Here is a 27,704-nt window from a genome sequence, read left to right on the forward strand (position 1 = left end):
TGGCGGTAAATTTTTGTAGACCCTCAAACGAGGCGAATAGTGTTAATTTCGAATTTGAATCATCAACAGACGATATGGAGCACGAGAGAGAGTTGTCTCAACTAGATATTCAGGAATACTTTGACCAAGCATTTAGCTGTCCTGTCTGTCTGTGTCCTAAACTTCGAATGGTGTATGGGGCTTGTCAGCACAAAGTCTGTGTCGACTGTCTTTACGACGAGAAATGCACGAGAAATACGGCTCTGGATAGGTGCCCGGTTTGTTTAAAAGATGGAGTTTTTCCTTTGATGATGCCTGATATACCAAAGGACAACGAGATGGTGATGTTTTTGGCTGGAGTTCGAAAATGTAATGCTCAAGGTTGCCAGGAACAATTTTGGTTTTGGGAAATGGAGTCACATATAAAGTAAGTCGACAAATTTATCTCAATACATAAATTCATTTTATGATGTGATTAAATTAAAAGCTTGTATCAAATAGCCTTTAGTTATCATAGATCTATTTATATTTTAATTCTGGTTCAAGTCTTTTAAAGTCTTTGAAAATCATTGAAAAGAAATATAAAGCCCAAACAATGCATCAGAAATCTCAGTTCAGCCAGATATGATCCATGTATGCTGAGGTTTGCATAAACCTTAACTACAGTTATTGAAAGTAAATACGATTTAAGGTATTTTCTACTTATTGTTAATGAGTTCTGGTTATAAGTGTTGGAATTTTTAGGTGTTGATTTTTGTTAAATTGTATTCAGGATTGATTGTTGTTTAATAAAATGAGAATGAAATTCAAAACAACTTTTGCACCATAACTTAAACATTTAACATACATTCTACCCTTTGTATAATTCTCCAGAACAAATAATCACGCTTTTGTCTTAAGTAATGAAGGTTGAGAATTCTATTTTGTTGCCTCAAGGATTTATTGCTTTAGAGAGTAAACTCTCTAGAGGTGCCTTTGCAATGGAATTATCTAAAAACAGTATTAAAAATGCAGAAGAGGTGTAACAATATAGCATTCTCTTTGGCAGTCTTGTTGTCCATGTCTTGTTTATCTTATTGGCCCCTGGGGGTTTATTAAACTGCAAAATCTGATATTTTAAGGCTGGGGCTGATGAATAATTGTTACTTCTAAAAAGAGGCTTACTCTCGAAAGGGAGGTTTGAGGGAGGGAGGGCAATTCAAGGACTTAAGCTTCCTTTTCAAGTCACACGTGAGTAAGACTATACCGTAAATCCTCAAATTGGCCCCCCCTTGAAAGTAAGCCTCCACCCTAGAACTACAAATTGTCAATAAGCCCCCCCCCCAATAAGCCCCACTGCTACTGTAAATTCTCAAATTGGACCCCTCCATTTGATGATTTTTGCCATCTGAGGTTGCCTCATGACATTTTATTGTTACCACAACAAATTCATACTTTTGGTAGTAATAAATTCATAATTAATTACTTAATTAATTAAATGCTCATAAAGAACTTTCTACTAGAATAAACAAGTTCTTCTAATAATGTCTTCTTAATGTCTACAATAATTTCATAAGCCCCCCTCATATAAGCCCCCCTTATCCATAATAGCCCTCGTCCAAAAATATTAAAAATAAATAAGCCCCCAGGGGCTACTTTGAGGATTTAAGATATTTCAGGTATAGTTTGAATCAAAATCCAACCTAATTCATGTCTGTCAAGAATTATGAATATGCTTTGATTTTGTTTGATGTTGAATGATGTGTCAAACAGCAATTCAGAGGCAAGCACATCATGCAACTTTGCAATACAATAAGTCTTATTTTGAAGTCCAGTTGACTTTGCTTATAGTCACACTAAAGCTATAAATGGCAAGAAATCAGTTGTGGTAGCCTTATATCAGCAAAGGAACTTTCAAGCATTTCAACAATAACTATCAATGTTGTCTAACCTCCTTTTTGAAAAATGGTTTCAATGCTAGAGAGTTATTACTGATTTAGGAGGGGGAAGGCTTGAACATGCCAAATACCAAAAGTAAGATTGTTTTTGTATTGTTTGAAGTATATACAGTTTTAAAATATATTGAAAAGAATTTATTCTCTGTTCAAAGCCCCTTTGAATGCAAGAGAATGAAGAAAAATAATATAGCAATATTTAGTATGTATGATGCATACTGTGTGAAATGCAACTTTTTTGTAGTATTGTGTGTGATAGCATTCTTATTCTCTACAGTAGGGAAATAATAGAAATTGAAGAAAATGCAACCAGAAAAATTCAGAAAGAAAAATTGATTTATGTGGCTGAAAGTCCTGAATATAAGGATTTATTGCGTAAATGTGACTGTTTAAAAAGTGTTCTGCTGTTTGGGAAGGAAAAAAGTTTGACTATAGGAGTTTGCTTCTAAGGTTTTGACCTGAGCTAAATTCCGGAATCAGCAATATTTTGATAGTAAACAGCATATGACTGTAGGCAGAGTGACTTTATGTGTTATTCAAATCCACTAATAGCCATTTAAGGTGCGAGGCTGGCTCAGTTGTTAGAGGTGCTGACTGCAGACCCAAGGGTCCGTGGTTCGAGGCTCTGGCATGACCAAACTTTCACCGAGAGTGGGGAGAGTCACCAGTTTTCTGTAATTCCAGGTGTAGGAATCAGGAGGTGTGGTCACATCGAGAGGAAGGACCAGGACACTGCTCAATAAGCATAGCTCCTCAGTGTCCTAAAAACTACCTTCGGATGCTAGGTAGCAACAAATACAAAAAATACTTTATGTGTAGTCTACTGTATTTACTATTTGTTCATGTGATACAATGTATTTCAACATTCAACAAGTAATACAATTCACATATATTCCTTTTTATCTGCAGACAACACAACACAGATACAAAGCCGCCTGAAAAAATAAAAGAAATACTAAAAGATTATCACCGTGACCGTGAACCAATGAAAACTAGAACATATCTAAACAAAAAGGATTCTGCAAAGAAAAGGAGGCAAATTGAAATTGTCAAAGTTGAACTAAGATCGAGAACTATATACAAAAAAGTTTCTTCCTGACATAAATAACCTACCTTGAATCGAACTCTAATTGAAAACTTGGGAATATGCTTATAAACTATATATTTTGTTGATATTTTGGTGTGACCATATCCTGGTTAAGAGCAAGTGTCTTGCTATTATTTTAAATTCCAAATAAACCCGCTAGCTTGGATTTTTTAACCAAAATTGTCTGTGTCCTTGAGCTCACATTGGTAGATAAATTTGTAAGCTTGTTTGCTCTAGAAAAAGTTTTTTAATAATGATATGTTTGGTTGATTTGTACTTGTTAGTTGCATTTGTCTGTCGAGAATCTTGAGGTCCTTTTAATATAATCTGACTGGGCCTCAAAATTAACCTCTCTCTACTGTTTTTCTGTGTTCAGTTTGTTGATTAAGCCAACCGTTCCAATCCACTAATAGCCATTTTTATTAAAGTTTCAATTGAAACTAGAAGGCTATTTCTTCTGTATTTAGTTCAGTTTTGCAAATCTCATTAGCAGTAAAGCTTTTAACTGACTATTTATACCTTCTATCACAACTCAGTACCTGCTTTTCTTTAATGTTTCTTTCTATGGTATATCCTACTAAATGTATTTTTAGAGCTAAATGTATCCCACCATTCCAATGGCAGGAAAAAGAACTACTCTTCTAAGAAGCAAAGTTTATTTGGCCCAGAAAAATTGCTAACTCGCACATATTGTTTTTTAAAAAGAGTTTATATTGTAGATTGGATTTGATATAAAACTGTTGTAATATAATGAAAAAAAAATATTATGATGCACACTTCGAAAAAATTTTCAATAAAGCAAAACAAAATCACATTTGTTTTTATTGGATAGAAACCCTCATTTTCCATTAAAACTAATTAAATGCTAGGAAACATTTCGGTGCCTGACCTATATTAGCTGGCAGAATTTCTTAAATGGAGATTTTTTTTGCAAAGCATCGTGAGACATAACAGTGGTCGGCGTATTATGCAAGAAAATAATTAATCAACTGGGACAACATTTTATTTTAGTTCGATTGTATGTTGTTACGATTTTACTAACTCCCCTAGATTTCGAAAAGCTGAACAAACCGAACTGTGGAAAATGAGAGTTTCTTCTAAAGTCTCGATTTGTGCTTAACCCTAAAATCAAAACAGCATAAAAGGAGGAAATATTGTTAGGAAGTTCTCCGAGTGACACGTGAGGAGCTATTGCGCAAATGTTGAGAGTATTGTATGTATTAAGCAACAAAACAGCCAAAGACAACAACATACTTAGCACAGTGAGTTTTGTTAATTCCACCAACTTTGTTGATTTAAACTCTTCACTTTCCAGGCACGGACCGAAAACAACGTTCAAATCGTAATTATTTCTGTTCGTATTAATAAAGATCTCATCTTTCAAAGAAAATAAATGTTCAAAAGCGATATGACGATATTGGCTCCTTAAAGAATTGTCGTTTTGGGACACTATGTTCTGGAGCAAATTTTGACCTTTATTTACCCAAATTAAATGAAGGTAACTATTTGCAATCAAGTGATGCTTCATTAAAGAAATGATGTCAAAAACTATCTTTACTTGCTAAAATAAAAAAGCAGGATCGATAACTATACTACAAAAATAAGATTCTTAATTTGATATGAATGTTTGAAGCTTCTTCAAGCCGACTGACTGTCTTTATCTTCACAATTTCGTGTTTCTGCGTCGATGTTGTTGATAACAGTAGCCAAGGCGGGTAGCTGTCCCAGCGTAAAGCTTGTCTCGTCCCCAAAAACAAGGGACAAATCATCTTCTGTTGACCCATTCTCCATGACAACTGTCAAGAAATTCACCTCCTCTTTCGGGTAATAACGGCTAAATTGATTTAATATTCTGCGATTAAACCGATCTTTTGTAACAAACACAACAATCTTAGTCGGAGATACAGCATCATAGATTTCTGTCACGAGTTCGTTGTGAACCCTCTCGGCTATGGATCGATAATTCATAGAACCTTTTATTCCCCGTTTTGAAACGACTTTCATTAAATCTTCGATCTCTGCGGCATTGGATACCTCTTTGAATGGTCTTTTTATGCGAAGTTCTTTGTCAAACATCGATAAGGAAATCCTGTTTTTGGGCGATGCAAGTTTTGTTAAGAGTTCCTTTAGGAATCTCTTTGTGCTCTGCCATTGACCAGGTGATATTTCATTTGTCGCTTCTACCACCAATGCTATATCTTTCGTGAGTGATCTACAGGAACCTGCAAAATACCCTGTTTGTGTTACAAAATTTCTCAAAATTACAAAATACCCTGTTTGTGTTACAAAATTTCCCAAAATAGCCTGTTTGTGTTACAATATTTCCCAAAATGACAAAATTCCCTGTTTATGTTACAAAATTTCCCAAAATTACAAAATACCCTGTTAGTGATCATGTTACAAAACAATAACAGAAATTGATGATATGTCAAAAAGAAGTTTGCAGTCGTGAAAATCTTCCAAGTTTAAAAATTGAAATCAACATTAGTTTGTGTGTGTCTTGTACTAATAAAATTTTTAATGTGCATTACTTTAGTATTACCTAAATTGATAAAGTTGAAATTCACGTGGCACCACAGACGCAGGGGAAAGGGTAGACATGGGGCACTGAAACCCTGGAACTAAAACACAGTAGAAGGTAGTATAAGGCCTCGTATCTTTATCAACTATGGCACACCTGTGAGCCGACCAGAGATGAAAATAGCTTAATTTGAAATTAGACCTCAACAACCCTTTTTTAAGTATATTTATGTCTTATTTATAAAGTACCACTTGTGACATGCATTTTCTTATCACATACCTTTGTAAGCTTCTGCTGCGATCTTTTTTGAGGCTGTTATCAGCTGATCGAAATGCTTATACTGGATGATGTTATCAAGTTTTGGAAAGGACGCCATTGCTTTTAACTCTGCTGGATTGATGTTGTTTCCAACACCAATGGCGATTACGTGTATACCTTGCCTAAGAAGTTTAAGGGATGTTTGTCTCACTAGCGTGAAGCCTGAAGTTCTTCTTGACGAAGTTGTTTTACCGTCTGTCATCACAAAAACTATTCTCTTCCTGCCAGGTATATAAGTACGCCGAAATTCCCGGTCTGCATTGAGAAGTCCATAAAAGGTCATCGTCTGGCCTCCATAATAATGGAGGTAATCCACTCTCTGTTTAAAATCACTGTTATGATAAGAATTTAGGCGAATTCGCAATCTGGCCGTTGATCCAAAGGTTACTACTCCGAGGCGCAAGTCTTTGTCCCTGCTTGCAAATTCTTCAGCAAATTTTTTCACAAACATCTTCACCTTGTTCCAGTTGGATCTACCGATGCTTGTTGATGTGTCCAAAACAAACAGAATATCTGAACTTTTCAGCTCTATAAATGAAATGATAATGTCTAAAAAGCGATTTTTAAGAAAAGACTTTTCCACCTTCCAACTAAGGACTGCCATTAAACAAAATAAATTGCAGAGGAAATCCAGCCATATTCTCCCTTAAAACCATGGAACATCGAATTTAAAGGAAGCATTTTTAAGACCACACAACACGACACAACACGATTACAAAGCCAAAGCGCCCAGACATTCAAAAGTATCATTAAGAGCTGGTAAGAAGACACTTGCAACTGCAGCCTCTGCGGATACATTTATTCCGTTTTGTATTGTAAATAGTTGGTGTTTGGTAGTTTCCATTAAAACAATTGCTTCAATCAACTGTTAACTTATTAAATTAGCAATATCGTCCACTATTTTCCATGTCATATAAGCCAAAATTCATCACTATATTTTAAATTTCAAGTACATCTATATCACATCAACCCCATTTACAAACTCATAATATACCTGGAAGAACACAATGATATTTGTTCACTGCTCCTCTTTTCTTTGTAACTTGATTTGCAGTGCATTGTGTACATGATACTTTTCCAGCTTCGTCCTGGTATGTACCAACATAGCATTTGTGACACTTGCCGTTTTGTTCAAAGGTGCCAACTGGACATTCCACTGGAAAAAGTTTAGAGCAATGTAAAAAAACTCTGGAAACAAACTTAAACATGTAGGAATATGTCAAATAGGGACCATGATAACACAAGTACAAGCATCATCGATACAAATGTGGCACATCTACTGAGACTTGAGGAAAATTTGATCGACCGTTGGATGTCGATCACTTGTCAACTGAATAAGGGGAAATGATGAAGGACATACCTTACAAAATATATTTTGACGGGGTTTGTTAGAAACGTACAATTTTTGTTTTGAGTCAAATGGGGCTAAAAACTTTAAAAATTTATGTGACTTGATCATTCAAGTTCAAATGTGGTAGGTTTTTGAAAGATAATACAGAAAAGCTCTATCAAGCCCCCTGTATTTTTCTCGGGTCTAGAGAGGGGGCAACAAAAGGAGAGGGCTTATAATAGAAGAGGGCTTATTAATATTTCAAAGTAACGAAGTTTTCAAATGCATTTGATGGTAAAAAGGTTATACAAATGTTCTCAAAAAATTTGCTTGCAGCTTCGAAACTATCTTGAAATTAATTAATTATAATATCCTCGCCTTTATCAGAGTCACCATGGTCAATTGATAACCCTGGGACATCTTCTAACCAAATTTCGACTGAATTCTAAGGCGCATGTAAGTTTTTACATGGACCCAATTTAATGCACGTGATTTTATCATCGTCACACCCGTCAAGAGACCCACTAAATGCGGAAGCTTTCTATGCTTGATATCAAGGGATAAAGAGGAGGGGGGGGGGGGCTTTAAAGAGAGGGGCTTACTTTAGGTTTTTGGCTGATAAGGACGAAGGGCTTAATATCGAGAGGGGTTTAATAGGGGGGGGGGGGGCTTAAAAGAGCTTTTTCGATAGTAGGCTGCAAAAGCAAAGAGAAACTTTGACTGCATTAGTAACGTTGCTTTTATCCTCTCCTAACATCCATGCGCTACTGTCAGCTCTTGGCTTCAATACCTTATTTGTATTTTTGCTTGTCTACACTATTATTCCTCTTGAATGAATGTGGACGAAAAATTGTAAGATGAACTTACGACAAGTGAAGCCGTTCTCGTGCATTCTATATCCACGTTGACAAACTTCACCATTAAAACCAAGGTCAAGCAGCTTTTGCCCACCGCCGCTGGCTGATCGACCTCTTGAAGGCTTAAAGGCTTCAACGACGCTCTCTATTTTCTTTGATAGATCTATACGAGATCTTGAGACCCGTCTAAGCATATCTATCTCAGACAAACTGGCTTCTCCTCTGCCACTGTCAAGGTTTTCAACGACATTTACAATAACATTCATTGCTTGCTTTCCTTTGTACTCGTATGATACATTTAGCTGCTGTGTCTCGGTGAAATTGCCTTCTTTAGCAACTGTCTTTGCAAACCAATCTTTGTCGCCAGCACTCCTTCCACGCGATTGATCTACCTCGTATTTCAAAGTAACGACCTGATTAGGCAGTGAGCTTTTCAGTACATCGAGTCTGGCTGCTCTGCTTTGGATGGAGCCGACATTATTCTCTGCTTTGCAATAATAGAAGCCTGCATCCATCTTTTCTGGTCTAACAAATCGCAGAACAGGTTGGGTGTAGGCCAACCGCACTTCATTGTTAGACTTGAATCCTTTAAAATGCCAAGAAATCAAAGCAGGGGGGTCAGACGTTACATTACACGTGAAGAATGGTGAAATTTGCCTAGGCATCGACGAATAGTACAAAAAGTCTTGTGGCTCACTGGTAAATTGAGGTTTCCTTCTCACAACAACAAATATTTCTTGAGAAGAATTGGTTCCAGCCATATTTGAAGCAATGCATTTGTATGCCCCTTGCCTGCTGGAATCAACTTCAAGATTTAAAACATCAGAATCTTCAGCTAGCAGCATAACGTCATTCAGAGTCCAGCTGTATTTGATATTCAGCTTTTCGGATTTGGCGATGCATTTGAATATAAGGCTACTTCCGGAATTTATTTCTACCCTTGTAGGTTGATTTATATGCACTGAAGGAGCCCTTTCGCAAAAGGCAGAAGCATCGACGATCTTTTTGACGACTCTACCGATGTTCGCTGCAGTTTCATAAAGCGACCTGCTAAATTTGCTTGCAAGCAGTTCAATGAAACTGCCCTGGGCTTCTTTAATTAATAACCTAAACTCTTCCTTGTCAATTGTTACCATGCTTGGAAGCTCGTACAACTGTTTTAATGATTCTTTGATGCAGTCTTCGAAGTTCAGGCATCTGGACAGGTTATTTGCACCTGTTATGATTTCCATGCTCTTTATCCACTCTTTTAGCAACTTACTTTCACTGAATCCTTCATTATCCACTTTAAGCTCGCTTTGAAGCGAATTCAGAAGATCATTTTGGTCTTGCACCTCAGAGCTATCGATTTTTCCAAGTTTCCCATCTATAAGTTTCAACGATCCTGTGATTTCACTGCGCCTCTTCGCCAAATTTTTCAATTTGGTTAAAATTTCAGCAGAAGCTCTTTCTACAAATTTTAGAGCTGTTTTTGAAACCAAACAAGCTTTGTCTGCCAGTGTTGCATTTTTCGGTATCTCTGAGTCGCTCTGCACAAAGAGATCTTTAAATTCGACATTTTCTTTCCCGCCTACGGATCGTCTGCCTCTTATCTTCTCCTCGCAAAATGTTTGCTTTGCAATTAATTTTGCACCATTTAGCATGGATACATTAAAATCGCGTAAATCCAATAAAAGTGGCTTATCTGTTACATGTCCTACATCTGCCCTCTTTGTCGTCACCGTGCAAAGTAACTGCTCCCTCGCCGCTGTCGATGCCTCGAACTTGAGACCTTTAATCATCAACAGCCTAGCGTTAACTTTTCTTTGAACCCTGCTGAAGCATTTTTCTAAAGCGAAGTTTTCGTCAAAGTTATTCAAACTCCTGTTCGTGAAAGTGACTTCTAAGTTAATCTGTTTCACGACAGCGGCAGCTTTTTCATAGTTCTTTTTGGCAAATAGATACTTCTTTTCCGCTTGAAGAAATTTTTTGAATGCATTCCGTGTTCCGGCTTCTGCTATGAGCAGTTTGTCAAAGCTGTCATTGTAAGATCCAGCGTTCTGCATTTGAGTTGTGACGTAGGCCCTTCTTGCCGAAACGTTGCGCACATTGTCAGCCAAACACACGGGATCTTGTGCTACAACACAAGAGTAGTTGCTGTTGCTGCATCCACACTCTGTTGGATTTCCGTAACCAGAAAGCACAGATTGGACCTTGTTGTAGCATATTGCTTCTTTCCAAGTCGTTTTTCTCGGCTCGAACGTACTCAAAGTACAACCGACCTGCCGATTTATAACCTGTAAATAAGAAATAAAGATAGAATTTATATTTTCATCAAGCTCAACATGTTTTCACGACTATTTCAGCAATGAATCAGTCAGCATGAGAAGACAAAAATACGTGGATAGCTCAGTGTCGCGGACTACGGATCAAAGGACCTGTGGTTCAAGTCACTGACATACTTTGTAACTCCTGGCCTGACAATAACGAGATGTGGTAACATTCAGAAACTTATGACTTTTCAGCGTGTCAATAGTTTTCCTTGGAAGCTAGGTAGTGACGTAAATACCTAGAAATTCGAGATTTTATTGCTGCGCTGTCCGGAGGAAAAAAGGCTGGGCTTGTGGACGTGCGAGGTTAATAAAATTATACAAGTAGCTATTCAATTCTTCACTTCACAAGTTTGAAAGAAAGCTACACAAATTAAAATATACGGCAACATACCTCTTTATAGACTTCGTATGTCTCGCTACATGATGAACCAAACAGACCTCCTATGAAACTTCCTATAGCCCCTCCAATGACAGCCCCTAATGGAGTAAAAAACGAACCAATACCGGCTCCAATTGCACCTAAAGCACCAGACAAACTTCTACCACCACCCTTTCTGCATGTTCCTGTGTAAATTGGGGTAAATCGGTAGTCAGTCAAGTGACACTTTGATCTTACTGGTACCGCAACTGTTGTTATTACTTGCTTGCTTTTGAGTTTGCATTCAAGTGTATCAGCATCCACCATTACAGATTCTTGGCAAATGCAATAAACAGGTACTGAGATGCAAGTATCTTCGCATTTTTTTAGAGGAAACAGTCTTACCAGGTTCTTCTCGATGTTCTTGAAGAAATCTGATACACGATATGAATTGAACTTTTCTGTAGCAGAATTCAATTTATTTGCCCAGTCACGATATTCAGCTTTGAACAATTCGTAATTCCTTTCTGCCTTCCTAAATTCTGATTTCTTTTCTTTAACGTCATTTTTCAAACCTGCAATTTCTTTATTGATAATTGTTAGCTTATTAGCAGCATCCCTGTGTCGTTCTTCTACCAGTTTCGATGTTACAAAAACATAGTCTTTGATGAGCTCTTCCAAACTGCTTGCAATCAAAGATCTTTCTCCGGCTTTTCCTGTTATTTTAAAAAATAAATTCTGCCAATTTGCTTTTTTTGAGTTAACAGCAGCCACCTCGACATCAAATTCAACATCTTTAAGAAGTTTAAAACCTTTCATTAAGAAACCGACCTTGTCAGTAACAATCTCAATCTTTGTAGTGATTTCCTTCTCGAAAAGTTTTGTATTTGCATCAAAGCTCACTTTGAAGTAATTCAAACTTTTCGAAACGACGGCACTCATTTTTGTACCCTTCGAAACCTTGAACTGGTTTCCTATTGTCTGACTCGTTCGAAAAATGGCCGTTATAGACAACATATCAGAGCTCTGGCTTCTTCCAGAATCATTAATTGTGACATTCAAATTATTGAAACACAAAGCATGGAAACACAACTTTCCAACAAAACTTATTATCTTCCCTGCATAATTCTCTGACAATTCGGCCGTTTTTGGAACGGCAACTAAATTTCCTGAAAGTTTCAGAGTTCTCTTCAAAAAATTAACCTGGTTTGTAATTGATCTTTTCCTTATAAGGTTTTTCTCTAGAATTGGAACACGGTTGTTCAGTAGGGCAGCAATGTCAAGTCCTGTAACGGTCAAGTCCCTCAAAGAAGAGATTCCTTTATATATATCTCTGTAACTCCATGCAGATCCGGTCATCTTTTTGCCAACTGACTTAAACAGGGAAGTAGCTACTTTATTGAATTTATCAAGTGCATCATACTCGGTCTTATACGTCATTTTGTTCGCTCTAAGCGACCTCATCAAACTCTGCACAACACGAGGTGTTGACATTGTTATTCTCCGGACGATTGAACGCAATTTGGCTTGGTTGCTCACACCGACAACTCTCCCACCTTTCAACCCATACAACAAACGAGTCGCAAATGTTCTTGAAGATTGGTCCGGATGAAAGGAAACCAAAGATGTCTTTTGCTTAATCCAAACAGGTGATTTGGACCGGAATGTGAACCCATATTGACTGGAAGTGGTAGTCGTTGGACCTGAAACAATGTAAAGGGAAAAAGAGTCACAAATTGGAACTTTTTGGGTATGGGTATGTATCCTGCTGTTGAATGCATTAATGTTTAACCTGGCATTAGCAACTTCGAGCCGTCCTGGCCATCCTCTACTAAATAACAATAAATGCACAACTCTAATTGCATGGCACCAACCACCTAAGAATAGGCAGCAGTCTCCACGGGTATAAATTTGTCTATGCTATTTCTACTGAAGGCGATATTTCACTGGGAATTTTTTTTCACGAAACTTACAAAGTTTATATCAAATTACTTTGATACTCTGATGGTGGTGTTTTCGAAGCCTTTTGTTAAGAAATGAATCAAAATAGCCTGAGACTAAGCTAGATTTTTAAATTTGGGTTCAATTTTTGCAAGCGACTAGCTGTTGTGACCTTAGTCTAAATGAATAGATAAATTGCTTAATATGGATCGGTGGCTGAGGAAGTTAGAAAATAAATCTAAACCTCCTCTCAAACCAAGTGCTGATCTATTAAAACATTCTTTAATGATAACAATTTTTGACACTCACTGAGTGTCAAAGGGGGCATGTGTTGCTCACACCCCTTCTCGCTTTGCTTGTTGCCGGCCATATAGAAAGAGCGATTGATTTCGTAAAACAAAATATACCATATATCTAGTAGATGTTCAGAGAGGGCAAAGGCTTCCTCTGCTGATATTCATTTAGTTAATGAACCACATCACTGACGTCACTTGCTTCCAGTTGGCAATGCAAATTTGGTAAAGGAAATTATTATTTACAATGTAACATTTAAATAAGCCACAACCTCCCTGTATGCGGATTTCAGCAGCAGAACATTTTTTGGTGAGTCAGCCATTGCAGAAACTACGGTTTTATTTCGAAAGGCCAGTTGACCCTAGACGAGTCCTTCACCCTTTTTGCCCTTGTTACTTAATCAATATTTTAGAGACGGTTCACGAAACACCTTAGTTAGCTAGAGCTCCTGAAACTTAATTAGTATGATAAGGGGCAGTCAAAAAGAGCTAGATCGGTAGGATTTCCCTAGTAACAAATTCGGGATGAAAAAATTAAAGGAATTCAACGAAAATACAGGATTTTTTTTTCAAATTTACAAAATTGAAAATGACCTGAAAAATGACTTTAAAAATGACTTAAAAACAAACATTTTTTAAACGTATTCAAAACTTTTTCGCTGACACTCTTCAGAGTTTAAAAGGTCAGAACCAGGATAAAACAAATCAAGAGGGATAATATATACCCAGTAGTGGATAGAAATAGGCAAATTTGAAAGCGTGCAAATGACTGGTATAGTAAGTTACAACGGTATCGAAAAAACAAGAAGACAACGTTTCGATTAAGATTTTCGAAAGTTATTAGAAGTTGCTTAGCAATATTTCTTGGCTTTAACTCTATTTTAGTTTTAAATGTTTCCAGTTCTTCAAATTTTTTTGATAAGTGGGCTATTTTAATGAAAAGTTTCAAAAATCGACTGTCTGGAGACTCGACACGGATAACAAAAGGCATTCAACTAATGAGATTCCTCTTACTATAAAACTGAAAATTTTCCTACATACCAAAGGAGCCAAAGCCTGTCGCAGCTTTATCTTCTACTTGAAATTCGATCGTCTCCCCACCAACCTTGATGGACATTGTGGACAGCAGGTTCCCTCTAAACCAATACTTCGTCTCACTTGCAAATCCATCGAAACCTGCCTGTAAATTAAAAACAAATAATAAAATGTGCAAAATGCGCTGCTAAATGGAAGTCAAACTTATCGCGGGCTTGCTTACATCAGGAAATTATCGAGGCTTATTCCAAGGCTGGAGGCTAATTTGATAATGGAGGCTTATTCGAGGTTTTTACACAAAACGATTTTGTGCTACACGGAAAATGTGTTACACAAAATCATCCTTAAAAATTAAGAGCTATCGTTCTCTAGGATTGCATTGCAACTAAATGGTACACTACTTGAAAAGCTTTATGGTGAGGTGTTTTTACACCGAAAACAACATATATCGGTTTGTATACTGCAGCAAACTTTTTCAACGTATTGCCCCTTAAGAGTAAAGAAACTTGTAAATACCCCACATTTGCTTACAGTCTGCGTTAAGATCATCCCCCTTTCTATAGCTCAATGTTGGTAACTCTTCTGTTAAGTACACATACCCTATCTTTAAAAGGGTAAGGAGTGGTATATGTTGGACTATACAAAATTATGCTACCCGCTATGTTTTTAGGAGTTTGTCTCAACAGATGTGTCCAACATTTGAGACATACACGATCAAAGCAGCAAAATAAGAAATTTAGCCTCTCTTTGGTTCGATATACTTTCTTTTCTTCTACGAAAGGAAGAGGGGAGGGGGCAGAGAGGGTGGGGGAGGGGGAATGCGAATTCATATAGGAGAAAAACTGCTTTCAAGTTTCTATTATTACTCATTAGACATAATTCACATACCTCTTGTAAATTACTATTTCTCAAAGAAGCTTCGCCGATTAATGACACATCCATATGTTTGAACGAAAAACCTCCTGAAATTTTTAGCCATGTATTCCCCGAGAGACAATTACGAGGGCTGCCTTTTGTGCATACTGAGTCGAACTCTTTGGTGGAGAAACCGAATCCATATATTCTCAGCTGCATGTTGTCAATGCCCATTGCTTTCAAGTTAGATGTAAGATCTAGACTATTGTCCTTGGGAAGGGATACATAAGCAATCTTGTTGCATAAATCAGTGGCAATGCATGATGGGTAGGAGCTTTTGGTAGTTGACTCGAAACTAAGAGACCTGAATGTCAGCGGCAGGTGAAGGAGTTGTACTGCAAAAACACCAGATGTCTTCGATGCTGGAAAATGCTCGCAGATCTTCAACATTGGCATTTGATGGCCTTTCAAAACCAAGCTCTGAATATTACTTAAATGAAATCCATTATAATCCAATCCAATATTTGCTTTCATCCATTGAGGAAACATTTGCGAAAGGGCCTGCAAATGAGACCTCGCAAAAATGTTCTGTTGAACAACGAATCGATGCTCTGCATTTGTGAAGACATCCTTTTCGCAAGCTTTATCCTTGGAACAAAATTTCACTCCTCCCTTTAATACATTTCCCAACTCTCGACTCACTGATAAATAGCCCTTCTTGCGGTACATCCATGCATTTAAACCTTGTTCTGGTAGCGTCACACCGGCTAAAGACAAAGGGATTCTGACGTCACCAATTGCAATTGACTGGTACCCTTCCGTTCCGTTTGACAACCATGGGCAAGAGGATAGAAGTTCTATATCCCTAGAATCGCTGCATCGATCAAGCTTGAATTTGTAGCATTGTGTTTTTGTATATGTCTTCGATGGAATCTTTGTGACAATTTCAGAGGCATCAAGTGGTTCAACGTAAACAAAGGTGTCTGGTATTCCTGAAAACTGTTTGGCGCTTTTTCCGGAAAGAGCATATGATATCTTTATCAGCCCAGAGCTCTTTGGTGTCACTCTGAATCTCACAGATGTCATTGGGTGGCTAAGCAAGAAAAAAAGTATACATAGAAACATGATTTTTGTTTGCAAAATTTACACCGTTTTTTTCTTTACTTTCTTTTAAGTTGGTAAACGTACACTACTAGCTATATTAAAGCTAATTGAAACTAACTAAATATATCAACAAAAACCAAATTTAACAACAGTTTCAATGATAAATGACTTGCTAATATAATACATCAATGTACATTAGGTTCCCTGTCATTTTATATAGCCCACTTGTCATATCAATAGTTTACAAATGAGGCATGAGCAAGAAATCGATGACATAGTTTTATTATGTGAAGTAAAGAAAGCCACTGACACCTCAAACAGTCCGCTGTAGACCTGTTTCGCCCCATATCAGGGCTCACCAGTACAGTTAGACTGAATAAGGACTCAATGCTGACCTTGAGCAAGCAATTAGGCTGTCAGTGGCAATGCATGTGGGAGGTAGTGTAGAAAAGAGAAGAAGTACGCATGAGTCTTAGAGACTCGACAGTCTCTTTAAAGTGCCTGTGACATGATTTTCGTACTTTTGGGTTTATATATCTATTCTTATGTAAAAAGGCCTGTTATTTTTATTTCTGAGGCTAGTTTTTACGTTTCGTGAGAAATGAAGGAGTTATTGGCAATCTTCTACGCCAAAATTCGCCATCTTGGTTTTCAGAATGAGTAGACAATGACTTCACGGGAGGGACCCGATCGCCTCCTCCTTCGAGATTTTGTATTGTAGTCAATGTGAGAAATCTAACAGGTCCAATATGAGCAATATTTCCAGATAAAGTAATGGCAGCGAGGATAAGATTTTTAAAGGTAGCTTACATTGTTACAATAACGAGTTCCTCCCATGACGTCACAAGAGAACGGCGAATGATGATAAAGCGACTTGGCTAGGCCGCACTATTTTGCTCAGTTTCAATATCAAAACGCTTTTATTAAAAACAAGTTCAGATCTACTTTAAGAGCAATGCAACACTTCAATTAAGGGAATAAAAAAAATCATGTCACAGGCACTTTAAGCAATATCACCAAGAACCGCACCGCAAAGCAGTGCTTATAGTTTTGTTACTTGCTTTAAAGGTATTTGTATTTGAACTTGGCGTTTATATTTATCATTTTTTCCTTATATTCAAACGACTTTTGTAATGCTTGAACGCTTTTGATTTTTTCATCAAAAAACTATAAAATTGAATAAACTAAAGGGCTGTTAATAACAAAACCAAACAGGAAAAACCAACAAGAGTTCAGCTTAAAAAATTTCAGACCAAAAAGGAAAAGAAATTTGCTTAATATTCATCTTCCAAAAACTTATCACTTATCTTATTTTATTTCTATGTCTTCATAAAGTTAAATGAAAACTATTTATAAGCGGATTATGTTAGTATACATATAGATTTTTCAGGCGAAAACAGAGGAAGAAAATGTTTCTATACAAACAAAAGCAAATCTCAGTTTTATTAAAGTTAGCTTTAAATTTCGAACAACTCAAGATAAGTTAAGTCTAGACCTCGTTTGGACACAAAATGAACGGCTGTATTCGTAGAAAAAGATATGTTTAAAACCCTCACTTTATTTGAAGTTTTTTTGGGATGAATTGCACATTTCCAATCACTGACTGCGGCGTAATCGTTAGATCACTGGATGGTTTGGCATTTAATTTGATCGACTTTGTTGTTTTTCCATAAACAAGCCGGGGAAAAGGGGGCATGCGCAGAGATCCCACGTCACAGTTTTCTCCTTCGAATCCAGTACCAGCGCAGTCACACTCATACCCAGAATTCAATTTCAATCGGCATTTTCCACCATTTTGACAAGGATTTGGCTCACAGAGCTTTATTTCTATGAAAAAATTGATCCAATATCTAACTTTGTTTTCTTAGAATTCTATCGCACTTGAAACCTAACAAAGCGCAAAAGTATATCAATTTTTCAATGGTCTTACATCACATTCAACGGTCAATGCCAGAAAAGTGAGACGAATTTTTAATGTCAAGCTCAATGAAATAAGATTTAGGAAATATCTTAACATGCTACCCAAGTGCTGCAAATTTTTACTATACGCTGTCGGCTCATTCACTTAAGTTCTTGAAACATTTCATGACAATCTCGACTTTTGAAGAAAATGTAGTTTAATAGAAAAATTACGAAAGACTTCAAATGTTGAAGTCGCGAAAATATGCAACAATCGACCAGGAATGTAAACAAAATCGTAAGAGAATCAATTTTTAATTAGCTATCAATTTTTAATAACTCATCATAAAATCATAAAAAAGGTACTCTGTGCAATTGTTGGCAAGGAGAAAGTAATGGTAAGTATAGAGTATTTCTTGTTGCAAATAAGGCTGCTATTAGAGAGACTTGAACAAGTTCTTAAACGCAAAATTTTAGTAGTTCTTACCTTTGCATGTTGCGTTGTTATCAATCCATCCCACTTTGCTATTCACAATGCCACATTTAACTTCGCCATTTCCTTGAAGAGTGAACCCCCTGTTGCATTTTACGTTACAAGATGAATTGTATTGTTCGATGCACGGCAATTCGAGATAACCATGTAATGGAGGGCGGAGAACGGAGCAGGCCGTTGCTAAAATAGAAAAAGTTAGAGGTCAAGTTACTCCTTTACAAGTGAGGGATGGCTCTGTTCTCCAAACAATTCTAAAGTCGTATTCTAGCATTTTGTGGCGAGAAATTTTGTTTCATGGCAAATTCCTCATGGTGCAATACATACAGTAAGACATCTTTGGAGTAATTTACTGATATGAATAAAAACAAAACGTATTTTAAAATTTTCATTCAAAACTTTGGTGATATAAATGGTAAAAGAGAGCATTGCTAAAATTGAGCTTGAGCACAATAACAAAATGTTCTTTTGCAGAAATTCCGATAGCTTTCTTAATGAAAACTGAAAAATGGACAAAGAAAAGTTAGTTGTACGCACGTTGGCATCTCACAGTATTTCCAGACCATCTTGACGAAAGCTGGCATGTTCTTGTTTTGCTTCCAATTAATTTATACCCAGCATTGCAACGATACCTGCATTTTTTGCCGACGGTTTGGCCAGTGCAACGAACATTTCCATATCTTGGGCTAGCAAGTCTTTTGCAAGGTAATGCTACGAGATAATTGCATTAGTTTTCAGTATTTCCCAAGAAAAACGATAATAATGTAGAAAGCAAGAGAAGTTGGCTAAAATATAGGAAAAGGTATAAAAAGGAGAGATAAAAAAGAAGAGAAAGAAGAAAAGAACCTACGTAAGAAGTATTAACAAAAACAATAACAATTTTCATTAAAGCAGCAAATTAACTTGCTACAAAAGAAAATAATCATTAAAAAAGGATGTTGGATATTCCAAGGAAGAATAGAAACTTGTCTCCAGAGAACCCAAGGGAATGATTAGCGCGGCACTACTTTTCGAAGAAATCGCGTAGAAAGTTTGAAAAATTATTTTGTTAATATGTTAAAAAAAGAAGAGTAAAAATATAGTGAAAATTAAAATAAATACGGTGAAAGTGTAGACAATGAACAAGAAAACAAAAGGCAATAAAGGTTGAAATAGAATATGTTACAGAAAATTATAAAAGAAAAAAAGCGAAGAAAAGCAATAAAAAAAGGAAAGAAAGGCGATGGAAAGGAAGACAAAAAGGTAGAGAAATTGAGTAGAAGGATAAAATAAGAAAGCAAAAGGAAAAATGAGAGAAAAATCATAAGATGAGCGGAGAGAGTACCCAAGGCTGAAAGAAAAAAGGCAAAAACATACGAAACACGAAAAGGAAGAGTCAGATAAAGACATAAGGCAAATATAGAAGATAAATAGATGTCTAGGAAAGATGTGAAAGAATGAGGAAAAATTGAATACATATAAAACAATATAGGAAAAAGGGACGAAGAAGCAAAAGAACAAAGAGAAGAAAAAGGACAAATAAGACAAACTAAGAAGCAAAAGCTTAGATAATTTGTCGTTTTTACCTCTACAAGTTACTTTGTCTTCTAAAAGCACGAATCCAGGTTTGCATTTGCATTTGTACGAGCCAATTGTGTTGATGCACGTATGATCGCAGTTATGTAGTCCTTCTTTACACTCATCAACATCTATAAAAACATATAAACTATATATTTTCAAAGCAATGACACAGCAGAATTGAAATAAAAACAGACCTAGAATAATAGGTATGAATATTCTTTTAGAGACGAAAACTTGCTCAAACCTTTGCAGTTTCTACCGTCAGACGAGAGCACATAGCCTGCTCTGCAAGTACAGTAGTAAGAACCAACTGAATTTTTGCAGTAATGCTGGCACTGATTTGCACCTTTACATTCATCAATGTCTGAAATTTGAATTTGAGATATTAGATCTTAGAAACCGGGAAAAAAATGAAATGATTGACTAAATACCGAATTGAAATTAGTATTTATTGTTAAAGGACAATCTCGGAATAAATATAATTTATGTGCTATCAAAAGCAGAAAAAAAAACAGGAAAAATTTACAAACAGAATGTAAACTTTACCAGCCAACCCCTGCTGAAAACCTACACTGTCATTGAGAAATATCTAATTGAGAGAAATTGTGAGCCTTTACCCATAGAATTTATCAAGCTTGTCTAAGTTTTCTTAGAAGAATTATCTTGGAGACTAAAAGTAGCTTATAATCACAGTCATATTGGGTTTTCTCAAATGACACATTTTTCAAAAAAAATAACTTTTCATAATAACAGCATGAAAATGTGTCAAATATAGTTTGCCAAAATTCTAGCAAATAGTAGGTGCAAATATATAGAGTATGAAGTTTACTTTGGAAATACCTTTGCATTGATTTTTGTTGGCAATTTCGTACCCAGCTCTGCATGTGCATCGATAGCTGCCTCTTGTATTTCGGCAAATACCGTTTATTTTATCACAAGGCTTAAGTTTCAAGCACTCATTGATGTCTAAAAATCAAATGATAAATAGTAATAAGAAAGATTTAATTGAATTTTGTGTCTGTACAGATGAAAGTTCCAATACTGTTATTAGCTCTGGCCACAAATACTTTGTTTAGAAGGGAATAAGTACATTTTCGTGCACTAGACAGAACATTTATTTGAATCTCATCTGTACTAATAGCATGGTATCTTAAAAAGCAACACTAATGGGTTTATGAAGTTGAAATTATGAATTGAGACTGATGTAAATTTTCAATTTCTTGGAATTAGAAAGATCTGAAAGGTTTTAGTCAAATTATCCAAGGTAATTGTCAAACTTTTTCATTTTCAGTTTTCAAAGCATAGTCCTGAATTTTACAAACTGAATTTTACAATAAACAAACTGGTGTTCACTATAAATGGATGATTGCAAAGGACTGATGATCACTAGAGACTGATGAAATGATGCATGATGAATGATTGCTACTGATTGATATTATAACTTGATGATGATTGCTATTGACGGATGATCACTTCAGATCATGTATCATTGATTGATTGATAATCAGAAATAATTAAAAGTTGCTGATTGCGGGGGATATGATAATGAATGGTGCTAGGTCGTGATGAAATAAATCAATTTAGAAACATCTACAATAAAAGCGACAAATACCTGTGCAGCTCGCTTTGTCGTACGCAAGCGTGTATCCACTTCGACAACTGCATCTGTAACTTCCAACAATATTTGTACAAATTTGCTCACAGCCTCCGTTTCCTCTGCGGCACTCGTTGAGGTCTTAGAAATAAAAAAGAAGATGTTAAAGGTCTTAAAAATAAAAAAGAAGACATAATGGAAGGGTAGAACGTTCTATTAAAATCGCGTATTCTTTTGGCGGAAATCCTATTGCTCTATCTAAGTATCTCTGAAAATATCCCGATAGTATCCTGCTGCTTACCGTGACATGTTTTCTTGTCTCCTCGCAACCAAAATCCAGCATTGCAAGCGCATTTGAAGCTTCCAAGGCTGTTCACACATTTCTGCTGACATTGATGCTTTCCAGTTTTGCATTCGTCCACATCTAGGGTCGAGAGCGAGTGTTATCAATTTAGACCCACTTGGCAAAGCTTACTCGCATTCAACAATCTTTCTTTCTCGCATGTTTCTCTTTGGTTGTTATAAAAGTGTGTTATCCAGATTTTCTTTCGTATTATCGATATAGAGAGAAATAATTCAATATAATTTAAATTTCAAAGCTCCCATGAATGCAGGAGCATCAAATAGAGAGGCGTTTATTTAATTAACTGAAGCAAACTATAAGTGCATTAAAAAATAAAATCGTAAAAATTTCAGAATTTTGCAGATAGGCTTTTCTTTTGAGAATCGAAATTTATAGCTTTACCAGATCTGAGTTGACTTGCTATTTTAGCTGAAATTTCGTATATCAAGTTAAAATGTTCCAATGATTTAAACGTATCTGTCAGTTTCTCACCTTTGCATATTTTACTATTGACTAGTTGATATCCCTGGTTGCACTGACACCGATAGCTGCCTATCGTATCCACACATTGAGCCTTGCAAGTGCTACCAACTGCACATGTGCATAACCGATTCGTTGCAAGACATTCGTTTATATCTAAAAGAAAATTCAGTCGAAAGCATCAGTTCTAAACTTATCCGATTTAACTCTGACGTAGATGTAACAAAATTTATCAGAATTGAATTCGATTAACTGAATTAACAAGCTATAAAAATAGTGAAAGTATTTCTTTTTACAGTGTGTTTACATCAGAGTGGGCCTAATATTCATTACTTGGTGTTTACATGACAGATAATCTTTATGATACGACCTCAAAACAGTTGCTTTAAATTCTTTTTGCTTGTAATAAATCTGGTTTAAATCCTTTAACGTACTCTGACACTTTCCATCTTGCGGACTACTGTTAACTTTTCGATATCCGCGTCTGCAAGAACACGAATAGCTCCCTCTAAGGTTATTGCATACTTGTTGGCATGGATTCTTTTGACATTCATTTATATCTGAAGAAAAAGAACCATCATTAACTCACTAAAACATCAACTTCATCCCAAGTTTAACAACCATAAAATAAGCAATTATTATTTAACTTCCCTATTAACAAAAAATTTGACACATAGAAGGACAGTCATAGTTATAAAAGCTGGCCCATGTGTTATTAATACAGCCGACTACGACGACCAGTGTCCATATTTTCACTGTAAACGAACACATTCTGCAACATAGTTTAGATGCGTCTAAATAAAGCAACGCCATTCATTGCCGGTCTTTTGCACAATGATTTGCTTTTGTGTAAATGTCTATTTTATAGGCTTATACCGATATTAAAGCTGGGGAAAATATCCGTCCTTGAAAAGCTCTAAAGCTTGGTTTCCACTTGTGATAATGGGAGAATACTGTCGTTCAGAATGAGATCGGTGACACTGTGACACAATTAGAGGGTGAAATTGTTGAATGTGAAAAACCTGGGGTTAATTTATTATTCATCAAGTACATACATCAACACGTTTATTTATAAAATACATCAACACGTTTATATGTGAACGTAAATTCAATAGAAAGGCCAATTTCAGGATAGTGGACTTTCCTTAAAAAAAGAATCACACCATTTAAAAGGATATTATACAAACCATGCTGGCAAAAGCTTCCATGAAAGCCAGGCCTGCAGAAACATTTATTTGGTGAACTGCAATGACCATTTTCGCATGGAGGACGACATACCGCTGCAAGGAATAGATGAAATTTTATTTCAAAAAACCCGTTTTTGCAAGTCACATTAACTTAACGTCAAGGGCTTATCATTAATTTACCATAAACAGAATTCAATTCTTTACTGAAAAAAGAACTCCCTCAGTTTCTTTCCATTTTCCCCGTGACTGTAGTTGGAACTGGTTACCCAATAGTTTGCAAACAGACCAATGCAGCCCTTTTCTAAAGCAGCCCTTTCAGATATGAACCATAAAAAGACTCACGTTGAGGACAAGCATCTCCTCTTCTAACGTAGCCTGTGCAACAAAAATACGAGGTGCCTTGGTTCACCTTCAGTTGATTGACGTAGTAAGTCACATAGCTTGTCCTAGAAAAAACGATGACAAGTACTTGATACGACAGTAATTAAAGCAATGGTAATAATAATAATAATCGTCATATAAGTACGTTATGAAGTGGAAGGTCGTGAGACTTAAAAACCTTGTTACTTTCGATATAATGATAAAATTTTTGTGTGAGAATCTTTCAAAGTGTTCCAGTTGACCATGTGCTCGTTTAAACTGTTACAATGGCGAACTGTAACATTTCTTTTGGCAGTTTATGTGATATTTTTGTGAATTCTTAAGATTCAAAGATACAACATTGTATTTTTTGCTTCAGTTCAAGGGCAAGGGCGGGTCAAGAAACGGTTTGATTTTTATCTGTTCTTGAGTTATGGTAAAACTTATTCTCGCAATCTATCACCCAACAACTTGCTCTTGATCGATCTCGTCACTTTCAAGGACCCCTTCAAGCCTTTAACGTGTACTACATGACCTTTGCATAATTCATACAAGCTGAAAGCTTTGAGCTCGTCGATGTATAATAGAAACAGGTGAAGCCTCTACGTTCATGTTTTTATGTCTCAAACCGTAAAATGAAGCAATATCTTCATTTGGAAAATGCCTGATAGAGAGGCATTGATGCTTGATTTTCCCTTTAATTCTCAAAGGTAAAAAGGTGCTGAATTTTGAAAAACTGGAAGCGGGTGAGCCTGCTAATAAAGAAGACTGTGGCTCTTTTTCAGCAGAAATCTTTCTATTTTTTTAATGCCTTTTGTACCAGCTGAAGTTCTAAGAAAGATGATCATAGGCAGCACTTTAACTTTTCTACAATGGTGGTAATTTTTTCACAAATATTTCAAAAATTCTATAAACTAGGTAAATTTATAAATATTTTGAGATAACATACCCATACTTGATTACTATCTATACAACTGTGAAGGCAAATTCGTGTTATCTGATTACATGCAAACCTTAAAATGACCGTGCGGACAAGGACATGTTTACTCATGGGGAGGGGTTCGCTTTGCAAGATTTTTCTGCTACCTATTTTCCTCGTTAAACAACCAATATAGTTCAATCTTATAGATCACTGCTTGTGTCAAATATTGATACCATGGTTCTTGATTCTATGATGTCAAGAACACTATGGCCTTTCATGTCAGTAATCATTCCTTGCAGTAATTACAAGAAATCTCAGCTCCTGCAATGCTTTGAATTTTGACAAACAATTTTTTCGGATCCGCTTCTTGTCTGTTTCATATGCTTTCCTTCATTTGGGAGAAAAGGAAAACAACAACAAGCTAAATTAGGGGCGGACATTTCGTCAAATATGGGGGGGGGGCAAGGTTATTATTATGAAAGAAAGGAGGTCACATTTTCCAATTGTTTTAAAACAAAAAATCGTTGTCTTCCAAAGCATTGGGGGCGACCCCAAGGTGTCCGCCACTGAGTTAAACTTTAGGCCTAGCCATGAACAAATTTCGGAGAGTCAACAGATCACTGTAATTCAAAATCCAGCAGTCACGAGGTGTGGTCATGTTGAGAGAAAGGCCCAGGGCACTCGCTAATCAATCGGAGGCTCAATAAAAATAGTTCTTGAAGTCTCCCTAAAATTACATCTAGATAAAAAAGCAAATACAGATATATACATTATAAGTTTTATTATGCTTAGAGAAAAGGCATGGAGCAAACATTAATCTCAGGAATATAATATATTGGCTAAGAAAACAAGCATATAACACAATGGCGTTAAAATCTGTATCATCTGTATCTAGTACATACCTGTATCTAGTACATCTCCTCAAGCATATTCCCCATTTTCTTTTGCAACAAGTGCGGTAATTGTGGTACTGAACTCGTTGCCGTGGCACTGCGTAATAGGTATTGTAGGTATATTGCCTGCTGCATACATTCCTCCTACAAAGAAAATTGACAAAATTCAAAGTAGAGAGCAAAATGTGTCCATCTTTCCACTAGATAATAACTTTGGGCTTTGAAAACCTTTCTAGGAACCTTTCCTAGAAAGGGGTTAGGATGAGGTTCTTTGGTTTCCTTCATTTCTATTGACCTCCCCGTTGCTTTTGTATTATGTCAAATGCTTATTGATTCATCCAATCTTATTTATACACGCGTGTGGGTGCTTTTTCTGTGAATAGACAAACTTGTCGGCAAATTAAAAACAGTCAGCCTGCACTTAAATTTGCTGGTCCTTGAAAGAAGAGTGTAGCTCAAAAGGTGAGATCTTAGCTTTTTTATTGTATTGTATGATAAGATCCATATCTCTAATGGATTGTAGGATATAATTCTAAATAATTAGACCAATGTACAAAAGCCTCGTCGGGTGTGCTCTAATGTCAGTTTTTATGCGTGGAGATTCTTACAAGTGCAAGTGCTTTGTTGTACAGTTTTTTGTTGTAGGTTTTTTGAATGTGCGTTTCCAATTTTTTATAACTCATGAACATTTTTTTAAAACTGCATACACATTTTTTATAACTACATTCCCAAAAATTAATCATTTTTTGCCGCAACGGTGCGCCATACTTTGTTTCTGTAGAATAAGCTCAGTGGTCCTGATCTCTTTCCCTCCCATCTCTCTCGGCGGTCCTGTGTATAACACGAGGCTACTCAGACTATCCTATCCAGATTCCCTAGTACAAACCCACAAGGTCGTGTTTAGCCACTGACGCAACTTAGAGCTGCGGCCTGGCAGGGGGGCCGGGGGGGGGGCAGGGCCCCCCCCAGCTGACTTTTTTATTAGGTTGACAACTATCCTGTGAAATGTAATACCCAAAAACTGACCTTGATATCCTATGTTTTCATAAGTCGTGCATGTAATCATTTCAAAAATTTTTGATTCAAACTGTTTGGGTTCAAGTTAACAAAACTTAGTGACGTTTAACACACAGGTTTTAGTTTTAACAACATATGAGCTTAAACACACAGTTTGCTCTTAAAATGCTCTCAAGTAACTAAGTGAAATCTACTATGAAAACTTTAGGGCTCTTTATCTCAGTCAATTTACATAAGATTCAATTTTATTTGCAGATCTTCTTCGTGACGACCTTTCAGATAAAGTGGTCAAAAAGAAACAAAAACTCCACACAGCAACACATTCACAAACGCTCTGCGCCAATTTGCAAGCTACTGTTTATTTTTCATCCTTATGCTTCATCCCGCCCCTGCTTTCTTGAAGTTTTATTCTTGACATTGGAATATACCCCCACTTCCTTCAACAAAATTTTAACTCAATGGCTCTTTCTATGCCAATCCTCAGTAAAGCACGAATTTTGCATTTCATTTCATTTCATATTGATAATTCAAACTTTTGATTACAATATACTGATAATACGATTTAATATTAATTAGGTAAGCTTAGGACACTTGGAAAAAACTCAGAAGAGCTATCGAGCCAAGTGCCCTTTACACAATTAAATAACAATTTGCGATATAAGTGAAACAAATTATGTTAATAGTTACCTAACAACAACTGCTAAGAAAATAAGATTAGATAGAATAAGAATACTAAACTAAGCAAAATGGAACTAAAGTAACAAGATTAGATTTGGGAAATCAGGATACTTGCCACCTTTATTTGAATTCATTCACTCACCCTCTAGGATTCAGGCTTGCCTTCACTGCTGTTCTTCCATTGTAGAACAGAAAGAGAACCAAAGAAATGAAAACAAATAACTTCATTTTGGCTGGTACTATCGTCGCAATGTGAAGCACGACGAACGTTTCTCGACCAGATGAGCCTGACGAAAATCTTCCACCTCTTTTTGTCTCAGAAACGGAAGTAAATGACGTCATTCCGCTACATGTGTC

General features: G+C 36.3%; 2 protein-coding genes across 2 annotated transcripts; one reads left to right on the forward strand and one right to left on the reverse strand.

Moving 5' to 3' along the window:
- On the forward strand, positions 1 to 11,681 carry LOC135686731 (uncharacterized). The gene is made up of 2 exons (XM_089110477.1): positions 1 to 406; positions 2,823 to 11,681. Exons 1-2 carry the CDS (start codon positions 75 to 77, stop codon positions 3,010 to 3,012), a joined length of 522 nt encoding a protein of 173 aa, XP_088966603.1. The 5' UTR covers positions 1 to 74; the 3' UTR covers positions 3,013 to 11,681.
- Positions 4,542 to 27,704, reverse strand: LOC135690673 (uncharacterized). Its single transcript, XM_065208296.2, has 21 exons — positions 27,490 to 27,704; positions 25,662 to 25,796; positions 23,820 to 23,923; positions 23,478 to 23,570; positions 22,725 to 22,850; positions 22,303 to 22,446; positions 21,769 to 21,891; positions 21,486 to 21,608; positions 20,714 to 20,839; positions 20,118 to 20,237; positions 19,879 to 20,001; positions 18,851 to 19,024; positions 18,311 to 18,496; positions 17,481 to 17,751; positions 14,854 to 15,913; positions 13,972 to 14,110; positions 10,730 to 12,399; positions 8,037 to 10,302; positions 6,834 to 6,995; positions 5,801 to 6,367; positions 4,542 to 5,222 (listed from the first exon to the last, which is right to left on the reverse strand). Exons 1-21 carry the CDS (start codon positions 27,687 to 27,689, stop codon positions 4,639 to 4,641), a joined length of 8,496 nt encoding a protein of 2,831 aa, XP_065064368.2. The 5' UTR covers positions 27,690 to 27,704; the 3' UTR covers positions 4,542 to 4,638.

The sequence above is a fragment of the Rhopilema esculentum genome, chromosome 10 (genome assembly GCF_057945365.1).
Source record: "Rhopilema esculentum isolate cy_ngs chromosome 10, ASM5794536v1, whole genome shotgun sequence".
Lineage (NCBI taxonomy): Eukaryota > Metazoa > Cnidaria > Scyphozoa > Rhizostomeae > Rhizostomatidae > Rhopilema > Rhopilema esculentum.